This window comes from Camelus dromedarius, chromosome 23 (genome assembly GCF_036321535.1).
Source record: "Camelus dromedarius isolate mCamDro1 chromosome 23, mCamDro1.pat, whole genome shotgun sequence".
Taxonomy (NCBI): Eukaryota; Metazoa; Chordata; class Mammalia; order Artiodactyla; family Camelidae; genus Camelus; species Camelus dromedarius.
In genome coordinates, this window is record NC_087458.1 from 2,370,019 (window position 1) to 2,386,477 (window position 16,459).

Genomic DNA, 16,459 nt, shown 5'->3' on the forward strand with positions numbered 1-16,459 from the left:
GGTTTGTTTTGGCAATGATGTCTTCTAGAACTTTTATTCACTGTGGTTTTTAAAGCTATATACTTAATGCCATCTTTATTGTTTTTTTCCCTAATGCATTCTCTCTGAGAGTTTGACTTTGCCAACTGTGGCTCTGCCAACCACGGTGCTCTTCAGGAATGCATTCCCACACCTGGCAAGGAATTGCTGTGTACAACACACAAAGGGAAAACCAACGGAGGGTCAAAGGATAAAAATTCCAAGTTTAGCTATTTTCTTGACTTAGTTGGAGAGACGGCTTACAGATGTGAAGCAATCAGAAGACAACGTGAAACCACATATAATAAAGTGATTAATTATTACCAAGTGTGAAAAAGTTGCACACAGGCAAGGGCCTGAACCAGCCAGGAGAGCGGGCGGGATTTAGCAAAGAAGGCTTCCTGGAGTGGGAAAACAGGCAGGAAAAGCATGTGTCAAGACATGGTGGCGGGGACAAGTTGGACAGTTTCAAGGAGCGGTGAGGAGTCAGCTCGGGTGCATGGCGCTGTGAGTGTGTGTGCAGACAGGTGCATGTGAACATGGCTCGTTACCTTTTAGGGGGGAGACACCCCTTCGAGAGTCTAATAAAAGCCACTGATCCCCTCCCGAGAAAAATGCACCACAGGCACCAGGTTTCGCATAGAGTTCTGAGGTTAAGAAACCTGTATATGAGAGTTGGGGTGCAGCATTGAGAATGATGGATCTTCGTAAATTCCCTTACTTCCTGACTCTAGAGTGTGCCTCTGCCTCAGGACCTGACCCAAAATGTGCCCCCTTCTGGTTCGTCTCAACTCACTAATGGGGTCCAGATTCCCGTTTTTTTGAGGTCCATAGGTCAGTTCTCCAGCACCATCAGCACTGGAGAGGAAATTAAATGACAAATTGCAACACTGATGAGCCAACATTTACTGAGTGTGTAATATATACTGTGCCCTGGGACACACCCAGTACAGGCATCCCCACATACAGATGAGGAAGCAGGCCCACAGACAGACAGACAGACAAGCAGTCAGATGGCACGTGCCTGCTGACTGCCACCAAATACCAAAGTAGCTCCTCTCAGGGCCAGAAGTCACGTGAAGGACCATCACCTGACTGCCCCCTTCACCTCTCAGATGAGCTCAGGGAGGGGACCACAGGAGCTCAGATGCCAGCTACCTCTGCCCACATCCAGGTTTCCCACCCCCCTCCTCTGAACAGCAGCAGCCACGGCTTGGTGGTGGTCATTCTGAACAAGGCCCAGCTTCATGGGAGACTGACCAGGAGCTCCCGCTACTTACCAGGACGGCCTCAGAGAGGGGGCTCATGAGTGGGGCTTTTTGAGGGTGAGGGGCACTCATTCCACAGGCCTTTGAGGCCAGGGCTGTGAGTGGAGCCTCAGATTCTTACTCTCCCTCCTTCCTCTGTCCCCAGGAACCACAGCAAACATTTCTGGGGTCTTGACTGCTTGCCAGCCCCACTAGGGGCTTCACCTGCCTCCTGTGCCCCTGCGGGACGTCATAAGACTGTTCCTGCGTATGGGCAAGAAGCCTGGGGCTCAGAAAGGTGAAGAGATGCTGAGGCCCACGTGGGTGGTGGGGGAAGGTGGCAAGGTCTGACTTCAGAATCCCCTTGGCCAAACCACACCATATGCCTGTGGAGAGCACACCAGCATGGCCTCCCCACGGTTTCCTGGGTATCAAAGGCTTCCAACTTCCTTTTGTGTGGACGGCTGAGAGAGCTGGGTGATACTCAGTGGAGAAGTGCTTCATAATGGGGAAAGTCTAGGAAGCAAATTTCTGATGTTCTTGTTTCTCTCTTCCCAGAGCAGAAAGTCTCCTAAGTTTTCAGGCTCCTGGCAGGTACCCTGAACCCTCCCTAGGAGCTTGGTTTGGCCTGAAGCTGCTCCCAGTAGGGTGACGGGGACATGGAAGGTGGGGACACTGGCACTCCTGCTCCTGCCCCTCCCACCAGCCAGGGCCCCAGAGCCACACGGCGGCCAGTTTCTGCTGATGCTCTGTTCCACCTGATTAAAGCCCCAGCACCACGGCAGCCAGAATCACGAGAGCTCTCTCAGGCCCCTTGGGGCGCAGAGCCCTGGGCACCAGAACGCCACAGCATCAGCCTATCAGCTGAGTCACGCCCTGATGCTGCCAGTGCTGAACCAGGAGGTGGCAGAGGTAAGAGGCCTCTCCAGGCTGGCTGCCACCATGGTGCTCCACACAGCCGTGTCGCTGCTGGGTCAGCCCCAACGCGGCTTGGCTCAGCAGAACCCACCAGTCACCGCAAAGTCACCCAAGGGGGCCAGGAGGGAAGACAGGTGCCATCTTTCCTCACTCACCCACCTAGGTCCTATTCATGGGGTCAGTAAGACGAAGTTTTGCAAGCACCTAACGTGTGGTGGCTGTCACTGCTGTTTCCGTATCACCATGCTCGTTGCCATCATCCCATCTTACTGCATCTCATTGACTTGAAGACCCGGACTACCTGTTTTATATTTTAACCTCTCTGAAATCAGGACGAATCTTACAGTGGGTGGAGGACTGGTTTCATGAGAAGCACTTTTCTCTTGCTTAGTGGCACCGTGTCAAGGATTAGATAAATAACAGCATTCCCAACCTCCACCTCACACACTTACGGTCCATAACTCTTGAGCAGAGCATCTGGCGCATAGTAGGGCTCAGTAACACTCTGCTGATGAACCAACCCAGCATCCTTGTTTATGCTCTTATTTATAGCTTAAGGCAAAGATGTCCCCTCACTCTGTCAATTCTCCCCACAGATGTCTCCTAGGCAACAACCCTCCCAGGCCCCCTGCAGGCACTGGAGTTTCCCACAATGCCCCAGGGAGGTGGAGGCGGCGCTCCTCCAGACCCAGGAGCAGGGCTGGCTGGGATGACTCGGACCACTGGCAAGCGGCCTGCTGCCAGCGCAGAGCCCCCAAGGAGCTCCAGGCCGTGGGCCTGGCTGGGGTGAAGCCGCCAGGAAGTGGATTTGGCACAAGTTCCAAAAGGCCCACACAGACCAGAGAAGCCAGTGGAGGGGGGACATGTCTTGCCACCCGGAGAAATTCCACATGTGAGTCCTGGGAAGGCCCGCCCATCATGCTGGGAACAATCTCACCAAGCAGGGTGGGGAGGGGCCAGAAGCTGTGGAGCAGAGTTTGGCCAGAAGTTTCCACAGGGTGTTCCAAGCATGCTCAGCTGAGCTCCGCAGGCTGCAGGCCAGATGCTCAGCTCCAGTGGGGGCCGACCTCTGGGGCTCCTGGGGGCTCTTCTGCTGAGGGCGGGCCGGGACACAGCTCTGGCCGCCTGACAATCATGACATCAAAATGCAGGCGCCCAGAAAGTTAGCAGGAAGGGGATTCTCTCAGACCCACTGCCCTAAAGCAGCCAGTGGGGTGGAGAAACTACTGGAGCTCCACAGACGGTTTTGAATTGTACTCCCAGCAGTGACAGCTGTGTGGCCTTGGGCAAGTCACTTTCCCTTTCTGAATCTCGGGGGCCTAGATTTTCAGATGGGGACGACTTCAAGACACAGACATTGCCAGAGGTAGAGGGATAAGCCTTTGTGGTGACAGGGCCGATCCATCAGAAAGACAGAAAGATCACAAACGTGCAGGAGCCTCAAAGTTCATGAAGCAAAAGCTGACCAAATTAAAGAGAGAAAAAATAAAAAATAAATCCAAAACTGACAGATATTAACACCCCCTCTCAGAGAATGTGGGGCAGAGGTGGGGGGCGTGCTGGTGTAGGAGCGCGCGCACACACACACGAGGGGTGGGTGTCAGAGTGCAAGCGTGTCAACTTGGGTGTGAGAGAGAAGGTGAGTGTGTCGGGTGTCTGCATGAGTCAGTGGGGACAGGGGGGGTGGTGTCGGGAGGAAGGGCTCCATCCTCTTACACCCCCACCACCTGCTGTCCCTCCGATTCAGGGCCTCCAGTGCCCCCTCCTCTGCCTGCCCCCGGGGACCTGCCCCCAGAGAAGGTCTGGTGCATCCCCATCACCTAGCGAGTGGCAGGTAAACGGTGACCGGGGTCCAGGTTGCATCCACTAATAGGAAGGACTCCAGCCACCCCATGGCAGGGAGCTCCGAAAGCCAGGCCTTGCTTCCCCGCACGGTTTTGAAAAGCAAAGAAAGCGCAATTTCACAAGAGAAGGAGGGTGAGGGCAAGAGAAGCAACTCTTCCCCCTGCCAAGGGCCAGACCACCGCCCAGCAGCTGGGGTGACTGCTGCGGGGCCACACTGTGCGCAGGCCGGGCTCCAGGACCGCCCTTTGCAGGGATACAACACGTGGGTCCCGATGGAGTCTTGGCTCCTGTACGAGATGGAAGCAGGGCCTTGTTTCCAGGGTGGCATTGCCTCCCCCAACCCAACATCCCTGCAGGACCCAGGGGATGGTGCACAGTGAGGCTGCCTGATCTCTGCCTCTGGGTGGCTCCAGCCAAGCTGCTCTCCCGGAGCATCCAGGGGGTTCGGTGCAGACTCCTGTCCCGGGAGCCTCGTTCTAAATATCCTGGCCTCCCTGTCCAAAAGGCCTGGGATATCACACAATCACACAGAGAAAGAACAGCACAGGACTGAGCAAGACCTTCTGGAAGGGAAAGGACACAGGGAGAAATCTTGCTGTCAGAGGAATCAGGATTAAAAGAGCTGCCAACGCCGATCCAAGGCCACCCTCTCGGGCCGTCTGAGCCTCAGAGGCTCCTCCCGCCTCCCCTGTCTTGGACCGACGGCTGTGGACCCCAGGACCCCTGAGCCCCGTCCTGGTGCTGCTGTGTCTCGGAGTCTGCAAGGCCCACGGCTGCCTCCCACCTGCCTCCGACCCTACCCGGATGGCAGAACCCACACAAGCCTCTTAATCCCCATCTGTGAACCCTCCCGTCTGGAAGCCAGGACGACTTTACGGGTCTGGGAAGACTTATAAAACGCGGCTGCAGTAGGCCCTGCCCCACCCCTCCTCCCATAGGCCCCTCTGGAAGCTCGTGCAGGAGTCCCAGGGCAGCCTCCTTGTGGGGCCCCTGCCAGCCCCACATCCTCTCTCATAGGTGCCGCTCAACCTTGGGCAGAGGCCAAGGTCGGGTGTGGGACCACCCGCTCTCACACATTCCTGCTCTGCCATTTAATCCAAAACTCTCAGGGTCCTGAGCCTTGGCCTCCTCATCTGAGAAATGGGGCTGATGCCATCTTCCCACAGGGCAGGTCATGCCACCCTCCGTGGTTGGAGAAGGATGTGCCGTCTAGGGAGGAAGTTGGCATCTTACTCTAGGTCACCGAGTTAGCTGGTGGCAGCTGTGGAAAATGGAGCTAAGAGTGGAGCCACAGGCCAGGGATGAGCTGAACCTGCATATGACCCACCTCTTACCTGCTCTAAGTTTTCAAATTTTCTATCATGAAGCACATATTTTTTTTTTTTGATGTAAAATATAGTACAATTTGAAAATGTCTTTAAAACACTGAAATGGTTCCCACGGTACAATCAGTTGACAGGCAGCATCCAAGCAATACATTTAGAGAATAAAAAAATTAAAATTTGAAAAATGGCATTACTGGCATATAAATCCTGTAAGGGGAAGCCTTTTCTAGATTCACCACTTATTTAAATCCTGCCGATTTGAAGACCCCCATCTACGACTCCTTCTCCATGCAGCCTTCCCTGACTCCCATCCGCTCCAAGCCACCAAATATCGGCTGGCAACTACCTTAGGCCAGGTCCTGGCTGGGCCCTCAGCTGTCTCCCCCACTGAGCATACACACCATGGTCCACTGTTAACTGGGCAAACTTTTATCTCCCATGTGGCTACATCTTGGTACCCATTTGGGAGGCATGTGGGGGAGCAGTTAAGCTTCTGAATGCTGGAGCCAAACAGCCTGGTTAGAATCAGATTTGGTACTTCCCAGCTGTGTGACTTTGGGCGAGTGATTTCCCCTCTCTGTGCCTCAATTTCCTTATCAATAAAATAAGAAAACCTACCTCATGAGGCTAACAGAGGGTTGCATGAGGTTATACAGGCACAGAGTGAGTGCTCTCAATGTCATCTGCTAGTGCCATAATGTCATCAGCACCACCATCTCCTTAGACCTGTGTCTTCATCAGGACTAGGACAAAACCGAAATGACCTTTCTTGTCAGCAGCTCTGCCAACACCTGATACTCGCTGGTGGGCAACAGTGGTCTTGGTGGTCCCTGACCTTAAAGGGCCTCCCTTGGACCCTGGATGGCTTCTTCTCCCCACTTTACTCTCACCCCACAGCCCGCAAGGCAGAAACAGCTTTAGGAGGTAGCTGCTCCTGCCCAGGGTCCTGGCACGCCTGCCTGGCTCAGCTGAGCCAGATACCAACTTCGACCTTTGTGCCATTCATTCAAGGTTGCTGGCACCTCTCAAAGGCAATCCAATCCAGCAATCAATTTCACACAGGTTTCCACACTGAACAGGTCAGGTAGCAAGTAGCTGGGGCAGCCAGGGATGGGGCAGAGAACCTCAGAGCCGCTGGACTCACAAGGGTCTTCTCCATCCTCCTCTCAAGCCCACTCCTGCCAACAGGTGCAGAAAGATGAGGCAGCTAGTGCCTGACAGCTAGGCAGGAGCCGAGGGGCTCAGCTGCTCGTCCACCGTCATATCCCATTCTACAGAGGAGAAAACTGAGACCCAGACAGGTAGAGGGTCTTGCCCACTGTGAATGCTGGGGCCAGAATCCGGGGCTTCTGATTTCCAAGGGTATAGCTGGAGCAAGTCAAACACCCTAGGGGCAAGTGCAACCCATTTTTAATCCTTAGTACAGCTCCCCCTAGTCCCAGGGAGGAGGAGATCAACTCCCACCTTCAAACACATATCTGTTGATGGAGACCAGGCACAGGAGGTACAACTGTGGTCGGTGAGTGGACCAAACAAAGCTTCAAGGAGTCGCAAATGTGAATTTTTCAAGCCTAAGTTGTACCATGTTATCTGCTTGCCTGAAACCCTCAATGGGAAAGCAGAACTTACAGTGTAACCGAGGAATTACCAGATGACTCAGCAATTCACTCTAGGGTACCTACCCAGGAGAAGTGGGAACACAGGTCCCCACAAACACCTGTACACAAATGCTCACAGCAGCACCATTCACAACAGCCCAGTGTCCATCAGCTGACGGGTGGATAAACATGCTCCATCCATACTGTGGAATACTATTCAGCCATCAAAGGGGATGAAGTATTGACTCATGTTACAACATGGGGGAGACCCGGAAAACATAAGTGATGGAAGCCAGACCAGACACAGGAGACAAATACTGTATGGTTCCATTCCTAAGAAATGCAAAGCAGGTAAATCTATACAGACAGGAGATGCATGGTTGCCAGGGGCTGGGGGAGGGGGAGTGACTGCTAACGGGGACAGGGTTTCTTTCAGGGGTGACAGACTAGACAGTGGTGACAGGTGAACAACTCTTCAAATACACTAAAAACCACTTAAGTGTATACTTTAAAAGGGTGAATTTTGGGGGGAGGGTATATCTCACTGGTAGAATGTGTGCTTAGCATGCACGAGGTCCTGGGTTCCATCCCCAGTGCTTCCATCCTAAGTAAGTAAGTAAGTAAGTAAGTAAATAAATAAATAAATAAATAAACCTAATTCCCCCATGTCCCCCAAAATTTAAAAGGGTGAATTTTACAGTATGTGAATTACATCTCAATTTTTAAACAAAAAAAATAAAATAAAACAATGTCTTCTCAGGGTCACAGTCCTGACTTCCCAGCAAGGCCCACCTAACAGACCCCTGCTGGCCTCTGAGATGAACCCTCGCCCCCCAGACCCTGGCTTCCTCACTGTTCCGCAGTCCCACCTCAGGCCGCTTCCCATCTTCCTCACTGCTCAGGTGACAGCGCCCACTCAGCCCTCTCTCCGCCACCCTGGAGTCACCATCACAGCCCCTCCCCCCCCGGGCCTGGTTTGCTCACTGCTGGATTCTGATGCTCAGAACAGTGCCTGGCATACAGAAGGCACTTAATTAAGACTGAACAAATGAATAGAACTCCTTTAACGACCGCCATGCCATACCTTCAAGACAAGAGCCCCAAACTCCTAGGCTGTGCTCAAAAAGCCCTCACTCAGCAGTTGTCCCCCCTAGTGCTGGGATCTTCCGGACGCTTTAAACACCAGTGCCACGACTCAGAGACCCTGATTTAACAGGCTGGGCTAGTGGATTCAAATGTGCCTCCGGGGATTCAAAACCTTGCTGAACCTTCCAACTCCATCCCCTCCTCCTACTTCCACTAGAACTTTTTAAGGTTCTTCAGCAAATCTCACCCTCCACATCCAGGCCTTTGCACATGCTTCTCTGCCAGAAGCACATCACCCCCTTGTGGACCCCGCTGATTCCTTTCCAGGCTCTGGGACAGCTTAGGTGTCACCTCCCCCAGGAAGCCTTCCCTGAACATCCCCGTTTCCCACCATCCTGTGGGCTCCCAGGAGACCCCAGCACAGAACTCAACACATTGCACAACCATAGCCAGGTCCTTACATCCCCCCATCCCCCACAGGCAGGGCCTGCCTGATTCTATACCATGTCCTTGGAGCGCCAAGTGCTCACAGAGCACCTGGTACACTGCAGACGTGCAAACGTTTCTTTCGCTAATGGGCAGAATGTATACGAATGTTTCTCCAGATCAAGGGCAGCAGACATAACTGCAGCAGCACCCCTGAAAGAGGACTGGCAGAACTTCTTTCAAAACATATACATCTAACTAACTTGTGCTACTGAAAAAATAAAACAGCAAAAGTGGCCTTAGGCTGTGGATTTGTTGGTCCTTCTGGTACAGCTGCTTGAAAAGTGATGATCAGTGAGGATCTGATAACGTATCATCCTCCCCGGGACGGAACATCATGGTGTTTTAGGGCCCCAGCATGACATACGGAATTTAAAACCCAGAGCCCATGAAATAAGGAGACACTGAAAAAAAAGCCAAACTTCCAGTAACAAGATTAACAAGTTTGGGGATCTAATGTACAACATGGAGATTACAGTTAATAACACCGTATCACATACTTGAATGTTGCTAAGAAAGTAGATCTTCAATGCTCTCACCACGAAAAAGAAATGGTGACTATGTAGTGGGATTGAGGTCATTTTGCAATACATACATACATCTATTCAACATGATGCACACCTTAAAATTACATAACATTCTATGCCAATTAAATCTCAATAAGGCTGGGGAAAAAAAAGAAAACTGCTAATAAATCACTAGGTCTTCTCCCAGCAAGTCCGGACACAGCGTCAGCATCCTTCTCAACACAGTGCTAGCAGTCAGTCAGATACCATGCGTGGGAGACAAACCGCTGCGACCCCTGAAGACGGGACCTTTCATTTTGACAGATGGGGAAATGAGCAAAGGTCACATGGTGACTAGAAGCTCCTTCCACAGCCGCCCTTGGGAGCCTCCCATTGGTTGTGTGGCGGCCAAAAGCCAAGGTCCCAAACGCTCCTCCCAGAGGGCAGAAGTGACATCCCTCTCCATCGTCCCCTCCAGGATCCAGACCTGGGGCAGGAGATGGACCTGAATTCCAGACGTGGGCTCCTCCTCAGCCGAGAGAACATGCCAGGGAGGCAAATCTGTCCAGAACCTTCGATCCCTCCAAAGACAGTCATGGCAAAGTTAACTTCCCAAGGGTCAGATCCAGACAGACCTAAGCAGAGAAGGGGCCAGAAAGCTCTGGGCAAACTACCTCTGCAGCTTGGCCCCTGCCTCTTCCCTGCCTCCAGGGAGGGCTGAGTTTTGAAGACCTTCTGCCTTCCTAGTTGTCTCCGATCGCCTCCAGGTTTAAGACAAGGCGCATCTGGAAAGTTTACTCCTCTGAGCAGATGGTTCCCAACCCACCAAGGAAAGCACAGCCCTCCCCTTGGAGGTGGTCAGAGCTTGAGAAAGGCCCAAAGAACAGTCACTTCCCAGCAGCTGACAGGGAGAGGATGCCAGTGTCAGCCCAGCCAGGTGGCCTGTTCCGGCACCTTCCAGAAGGCTCCCCCATCCAACTGCCTTACCCAGGTGCCCCCTGGAGCCTGGACCCGGGGAGGAGGGGGTTGCCAGGCCCTCCCTGAAGAACAGGGAGCCCAGTGGGTGCAGAGAGCCGGGAACACAGGAAACAGATGTGCACGCGGCCCTGACAGGCGAGTGATGACAGACGCTCTCTGCAGGCCTCAGATGTCAGCGGAAAAAAGAAAGGCAGCCCAGCGGCAACACCTGTTCAGGCTTGGAGGCCACACTGGGGGTTGGGGGCAGCCCTGTGCGGGCGCTCCCCCACCTCCCAGGGTGCCGCTAGGTAAACAGCTGCACGCTCCATCGCCCGCAGCGCTCCCCAGACCGATGGACGGACGGAGTGCCGTGAGAGGGAAGGGCAGCCTGGAGGCCAACTCGCTTGCAGGGAAAGCAGAACCATCACGCGGCAGACCCACCCTCGACGGGAGCCAGCTTCTCCCAGCAGCAGAAGGCGGTCCTGGCTGAAATCTGAACACCTGAGCAATGCTGGGGGAGCAAACACAAGGGAGCCACTTATCAGCGAGTGGAGAAACGTGGTGGGGTAGGGGGAGGACAGCAGAGGCAGCCAGTGGGGGCTTCTCGGGGGCCTCTGGCCTCTGCAAGCTGCCTCCTGCATCTCAGCTGCTCTGCTGGCTGAAGCGGGGGGGCAGGCATGTGCAGAAGAAATTGGGACCCAGGCACCCCCCCACAACCCCTGCCCAGGGCACTGATACCTTTATAGCTGGAGCCCCGACGGGACAGAAAGTCCGGGAAGAGTCAAGGGTTGGAACGCATACTCCAAAGCCGGGCTCCTGGGTCAGATGCTGGCCCTGTTGTTGTTTGCTGAGTGGCCTTGGGCAAACTCCTTGACCTCTCTGGACTTGTTTCTTCCCCTGTGAAATGGGGATAGCAGCACCTCCCTATGTGGGGTTGTTGTGAGGATTCGGTTAAGCGTGAATACAGGTGAAGCCTGTGGCACAGCCTAGAACACAGAGAACATTCTATATCCTCATCATTATTATGTCCCCAGATGCCATTGCCAGCCGCCTGGCCAGCTGTGCCTCCCAGCTCCGAAGGGAGGGACAATTCCCCACCCGCAGCAGAAAAGTGGGGGCAGAGGCTGCAACGTTAGAGCCCATGGGTGCCGACGAGAGACCCAGCCCTCTGTTACAAGTACCTCGGGGAAGAGACAGAAGCGAGTGTGCTCCGCACCCCTGCTGCCCAACAGCTGCTCTCACATCTCAAACCTTCCAGAGGAAGGAGCATCTGCACTTCTCAAGGGCAGCAACTGAGGCTTAGAGAGGGCAAGAGTCTTACCCAAGGACACACAGCCAGCTCTCTAGAGAACAAAGACTGAAGCCAGGTTGGTCTTAAGGCCAAGGCAGGGTCTTCCTATGGCTCTGCAGAGCTTCCTGTTCTGGGGCTCCTACCCTGGAAGCATCCCCAAAAGGGTGGACTGAAGCCTCCTCAGCCCACCCCCTGACACAGCCCTATTCAAGAACCAGCTCACAGATATGGTGGCCACAAAGCAGGGAGCCCTCCTAGGGGCCAGGAGTCCAGCTGGTGAGAAAAGCCACAAACACGATCTAAACAGAGGGCATCAGTGACACCCTTCCTTCCTTCCTTCCTCTCTCTTCCACATTTCTTTCGTAGTGGTTAAAGTTGATTGAATAACGAATGAACACTTCACAGGAAACAACTGAGGCATCACGGGGGGGCGGGATAGACGAGGTTCTGGAACACAATGTCCCAGCTAAGCCGTTTCCCTGCACCACCTTCCAATGCCCCAGCCACTCACACCCGAATTCTCAAACTACACACCAAAGAGAGACACAGAATATGGATATGAGAACCAAGGCCTCAGGAGCTGACATCAGGAAAGGAGTGTGGGGGCCTTGGCCCCTTCCCTGGTGACACCAGCCATTCCTCTGCCCCTGCCAGCCCCTGCCTGGAGTCCCCTGGGTTTGTCTGCAGTTCCTGTGACCCTGCGCTCTCATCCCTGTGCCCACCCTGGCACTTGGCCTTAGCCTCATCCTGATTTGCTTACAGCTCTGCAGGAAGCTGTACTCTTTGCGGACTCTGTGCCCCCTTCCCCCAACACCGGAGGCTCTGTGCTGGCCACCAGACCCCTAGTGTCTGGAACAGCGCCTGGCTCAGAGCAGGCGCTCCACAAATATTTGTTAAATGAATGAGAAGGGGGAGAAGGGGGAGAAAGGGGAGGCGCAGAGACTGCATTTCCGGCGTTCCACCGACTTTCAATCAGGCCCTCTTAGAAGCAGAAGTTGAGGCTCCTCTCTCCCTCTGTCTAAAGGAGCCTGAGCCCCACACCACTGCCCTGCCACACACACGCCCGAGGCCCCATCGGCCACCTGGGTTGTTGCCATAGCCCGGCCCTGGGTGGAGCTCTTCCCAGCCCATTCCAAGCCTTCTTTCAAGAACTTTTTACTGCTCCGCTGTATCTAAACCCAACCTCTAGTTTACACCAACCTTACTCCCCTTTCTCCTGAATTCCACCCTCCTCAACAAATCCTCCCCATCTTCCAAGGCTCCACTTCTGCCAGGCAGTCAGCTCGGATTAAGACTTTGAAGTAGGAAGACCTGGGTTCAAGACCCACCTCAGCCACCTACTGGCTGTGTGACAGTCACCAGGGTCATCTGACCTCTGAGTCTCAATTTACTCACCTCTAAAATGGGAATAAAAAGGACTCACAGGGACATGGTAAGGAGTACCCGAAATAAGTTGCTTTAGAAACGGTGCAACAGTTAGTGTGATGTTCAGCCCTCCAAACTCCTGCTGACTCCTTCTGGGCAGACACTAGTCTGCGTTTTCATCCACACCCGGCTACCCTCTGGTCCCCCACTCCCAGCTGTACTGGGAACTGCAGCTTCTTTTGTTTCTTCAAGTTTCTATCAGTGAAGGCCTACACTGGCATCTCATCAACTCCTGATGAGTGAGCAAATCAACGTGAGAAAATTCACCGCAATTTGCATGTTCCGCAGAAAAACAGTGAGAAGCCTCACGGTGGGGAGCTCTGATTACCCGAGGCCTATCACCACCAAGCCCCAAATCTGCACCCATCCTGCAAACCCAAAGCCTTGCAAACAATCCCCCTGCACCCTACAACAATCTGCCCCAACATGTCGGGCTCACGTGAAGGTCCAACTGTGAGCCAAGTCCTTGACTTTCTGGAAGCGTTCAAATGCCCCGATCTAGTTAATTCTCACAATGCCCCACGAGGCAGGTGATACTTATTGCTACTCCCCAGCCAAGAAAATGAGCTCAGGGAGGATGAGAAGTGTACTCTCGGCAACTCAATTAACAAGAAAAAGGGCAGGACTGGAATCCGGCTCTGTCCTGCTCCAAAGCGGGGTTCTTCTCTGGTCCTGGCCCTTCTGACAGGCTGGACCACCACACACAGCAAACGAGAGGGTCAGCATCCACGATGGCGGGGCAGGCTTGGCCACTTTAAATGAGAGGCCACCCAAACACAGCTCTAAAGACAAAAGCCCCGGACCAGACCAAAGCCCCCAAAGACAGCACTGAGTCCAAAGGTGACACTGGCATTGAAGGAACCCTGGGCAGAGCCTGAAGGCACAGGGGATAGCATCTACTTTATAGACGGCAACCACTGTGAGTGAACACGCAACCCAGGAACCCTGCACATGTGCACACGCATGGACACATGGGAGGCAGGATTAGGAAACTTTCAAGCCGATGGCACCACCATTCCTGATCAGGAGGAGACACCCTCGCCTGTTCACACATCCCTCTGCCAGCCCCTCGCCAGCAGCTACCACTACTGGCGTCTGGCCAAAACAAGTCAGTGTCAGTGGCTTTGGTGGAAATTAGGATTCTTGGCCCTGGTGGCCATGGTGGAGACCACAACTCACAGGCAACTTCTTCCCCAGACCCACCGGGGGCTGTTCCTGCTTCAGTCTTCGCAAAGCCAGATCCAAAATTAACTGAGCCCCGTCTGGCTGCTCCCGGGCAGGCAGCGTGAAGGCAGGCGCCTTATAAACAGGGCACACACCAGGCCTCCCGCCCTCCCCCTGCACAGCTGACTTGCAGAGAAGAGAGACTCTCTTCCCACAGGGAGAAAAGTCTGTTTAGGCCACTCTCCCCTGGGTCCTGAACCCCCATGTCTGGAAATCTGTCTCCATCTGCTATTAAGCAGCCAGAGAGCCTCGGAGGAAAAGTGTGAACCTGGGTGGAAAATTCTGGAAAAGCTGAGCCAAGTGGGAGCTAGTGTAGAGGAACTTCCATCGCTTATGTGTTTCAAACCGGGTAAGTGCAGAGACCTCTCGGTGACCTGCATGGCTGGACTAATTACCAATGTTATCAGGCGGATGACAGACATGCCCCGAACTTCCTCTGTTTGATAGATTCCGCTGCAAACACACTCAAGTTCAGGCCCATGCCTGCTGTTTTCAGCAGTGCCCTATGCTTCTACGAGACCACAGTGGGCCCCCCAACTCCTCTGACCTGCCGCACGTAGAGTTCAGCCAGGCCAACACACACACTGAGCACCAGCCAGGTGACCCGGGGAGGGCACCTCCTGCTGGAACACACAGTACAGAATCAGGGCAAACTCCTTCCTAGCAGAGGCACAGAAACATCTCTGCTTTCCCTGCTCACATTTCAGAGATGAGCACTGCTGCTTACCTTCCTTGCCACTGCCACTGGGGAGCTCCAGCCCATGGGTCCCTGGCGGGTAAGCCCTTGGCCAGCGCACACCAGGGTCCCACACTCCACACAGGCGCCAATGATCAGCTGCCGCCCATCGTCCACTAGCAGGCTGTGGCTTGCTCGCAGGGTATAGAGAAACAAGGGTAACCGGGCCACCCTCACAGCCTTCAGCCCAAGACACCGCTTCTTCTCCTGCTGGCAGAAGAAGCACACGAACATCTCCACTTGGTACTGCCGAGACCAGGGGCTGATGGCGTGGTGGGTGCTGCGGGCCTCGTGCTGCAGCCACTGGCCCAGCAGGTCGTGGTAACAGAGAACGCAGGTGGCCACTAGGCCGGTGGAGTCAGCAGGCCTGGCGTGCGGGGCGGGCGGGTAGACGGTGAGGAACGGGAAGAATGGTTCTTTCTCACCCAAGCGGCTGGAGGGGTTCACATTGAGCTGGAACTCCTTCCCAGGGCCCAGCTCAGCCCCACAGATATAGCAGACAGACGCTGGGCTGCCCTGGGCTAATGTGGGCGGCTCGGAGAGAGCAGGGTCTGAGGCAGAGAAGGCCTGGTGGTACCTCCCCAGGAAGCCCTGAACGGAGGTGATGAGCTCCTCATTCTGGCAGGCCCGGTACAGGGCCCAGACATCCTCCAGGACGCTGAAGCACTTGGGGCAGCTGCGGACCTCACAGCGCTTGTTGGGGCCCTGGGCGTTGGGGGGGCAGGGCAGGAGGCTGAGAAAGGGGAAATGCATGGAGCCCCTGGCATTGCCGTTGAGGACCCTGGAGGCCACGGCCCGGGCATCCTGGGTACAGTCTTCCCCACAGAGGTAGCAGGCCTCTGGCAGAGCCCCAGTAGGCAGGCCCTCTTCCCTCGGGAGCCTCCTGCCCTTGGAGGCCATGCCAGGGGCGTGGCTGTTCAGCGGAACCACGTATAGCCGCTGCAGGACAGGCACGTTGGCCAGCTCGAAGCTCTGCCACTGCTGCATGAGGGATGAGAAGCAGCAGGGACACACCAGGGTGCTGCCGCCCTGGCTGATGGGCTGTGCCCCGGGGGGCGGGCTGTGCAGCCACAGGAAGGGGAAGAAGGGAGCCTGGGCCAGCTTCTCCTGCTTCTGCACGTGGATCTGGTGCTGCGAGGCCGGGGACAGTGCCGACCCGCAGATGTAGCAGCAAAGGCCCTCTGGTGGTGCAGCCCGGCTATCCAGGGGAGCCCTGGGGGCACGGCCGCCACCGTTTTCCTTCTCTTTGGGGCGGCAGGGGCCTGGGAGAGGCTGCTCCTTCCGGTCCTCTTCCTCGCTGGTGATGTTGATGTCACTGTCCTCAGACATGCAGTAGCCCCCTCGGGTCTCCCTCAGCGGTCTGCTCTCAGGAGTCTTGGCGGCCCTCACCGAAGGAGCTCCTTTTACGCCCTCTGCAGGGGCCACTTGGACTGCAGGCCCTTGCCAAGGGTCCTGAATGCCCCTCAGGACGCTGGCCCGGGCCTCAGAGACCCAGTGCCTCCCGGTGCCCTTCCGCCGGCGCCGGATGCCGGTCTTGGGCTCCCCGTCCACGTGGAGTTTCGAAGGGACTCCCTCGTCCTCCAAGTCTCCCGGTGTGGAGGTCTCCACGCCCTGTCTCTGAGCGGGTCCCGGCGCCGGCCTCCACTCCGGGCAGCGGCCCCCGTGAGGCCCTGGCCCTGGGGCAGCCCGCGCCGCTGGGGCCCCGTCCTGGTGGGGACTGGCAGCGTCGCGCGGGGCCGGGTCGGGCTCAGAGAGGGGATCGGTGTCCGACAGCTCCGACAGCTCCGAGTCTCGAGT

General features: G+C 55.3%; 1 protein-coding gene across 4 annotated transcripts in view; it reads right to left on the reverse strand.

Annotated features, from left to right (window-relative positions):
* GSE1 (Gse1 coiled-coil protein) overlaps positions 1 to 16,283 on the reverse strand; it is a 391,422-nt gene extending 375,139 nt beyond the window's left edge. The window contains exon 1 of one of the 4 annotated variants that reach the window (XM_031436597.2): positions 14,654 to 16,283. In XM_031436597.2, the coding sequence (XP_031292457.2) occupies positions 14,654 to 15,991 (1,338 nt within the window). In that variant the 5' untranslated portion in view covers positions 15,992 to 16,283. The remainder of the gene's footprint in view (positions 1 to 14,653) is intronic. The other 3 variants (XM_064477671.1, XM_031436596.2, XM_031436595.2) reach the window with 3 other exon arrangements.
* Between the last annotated feature and the right edge of the window lie 176 nt (positions 16,284 to 16,459).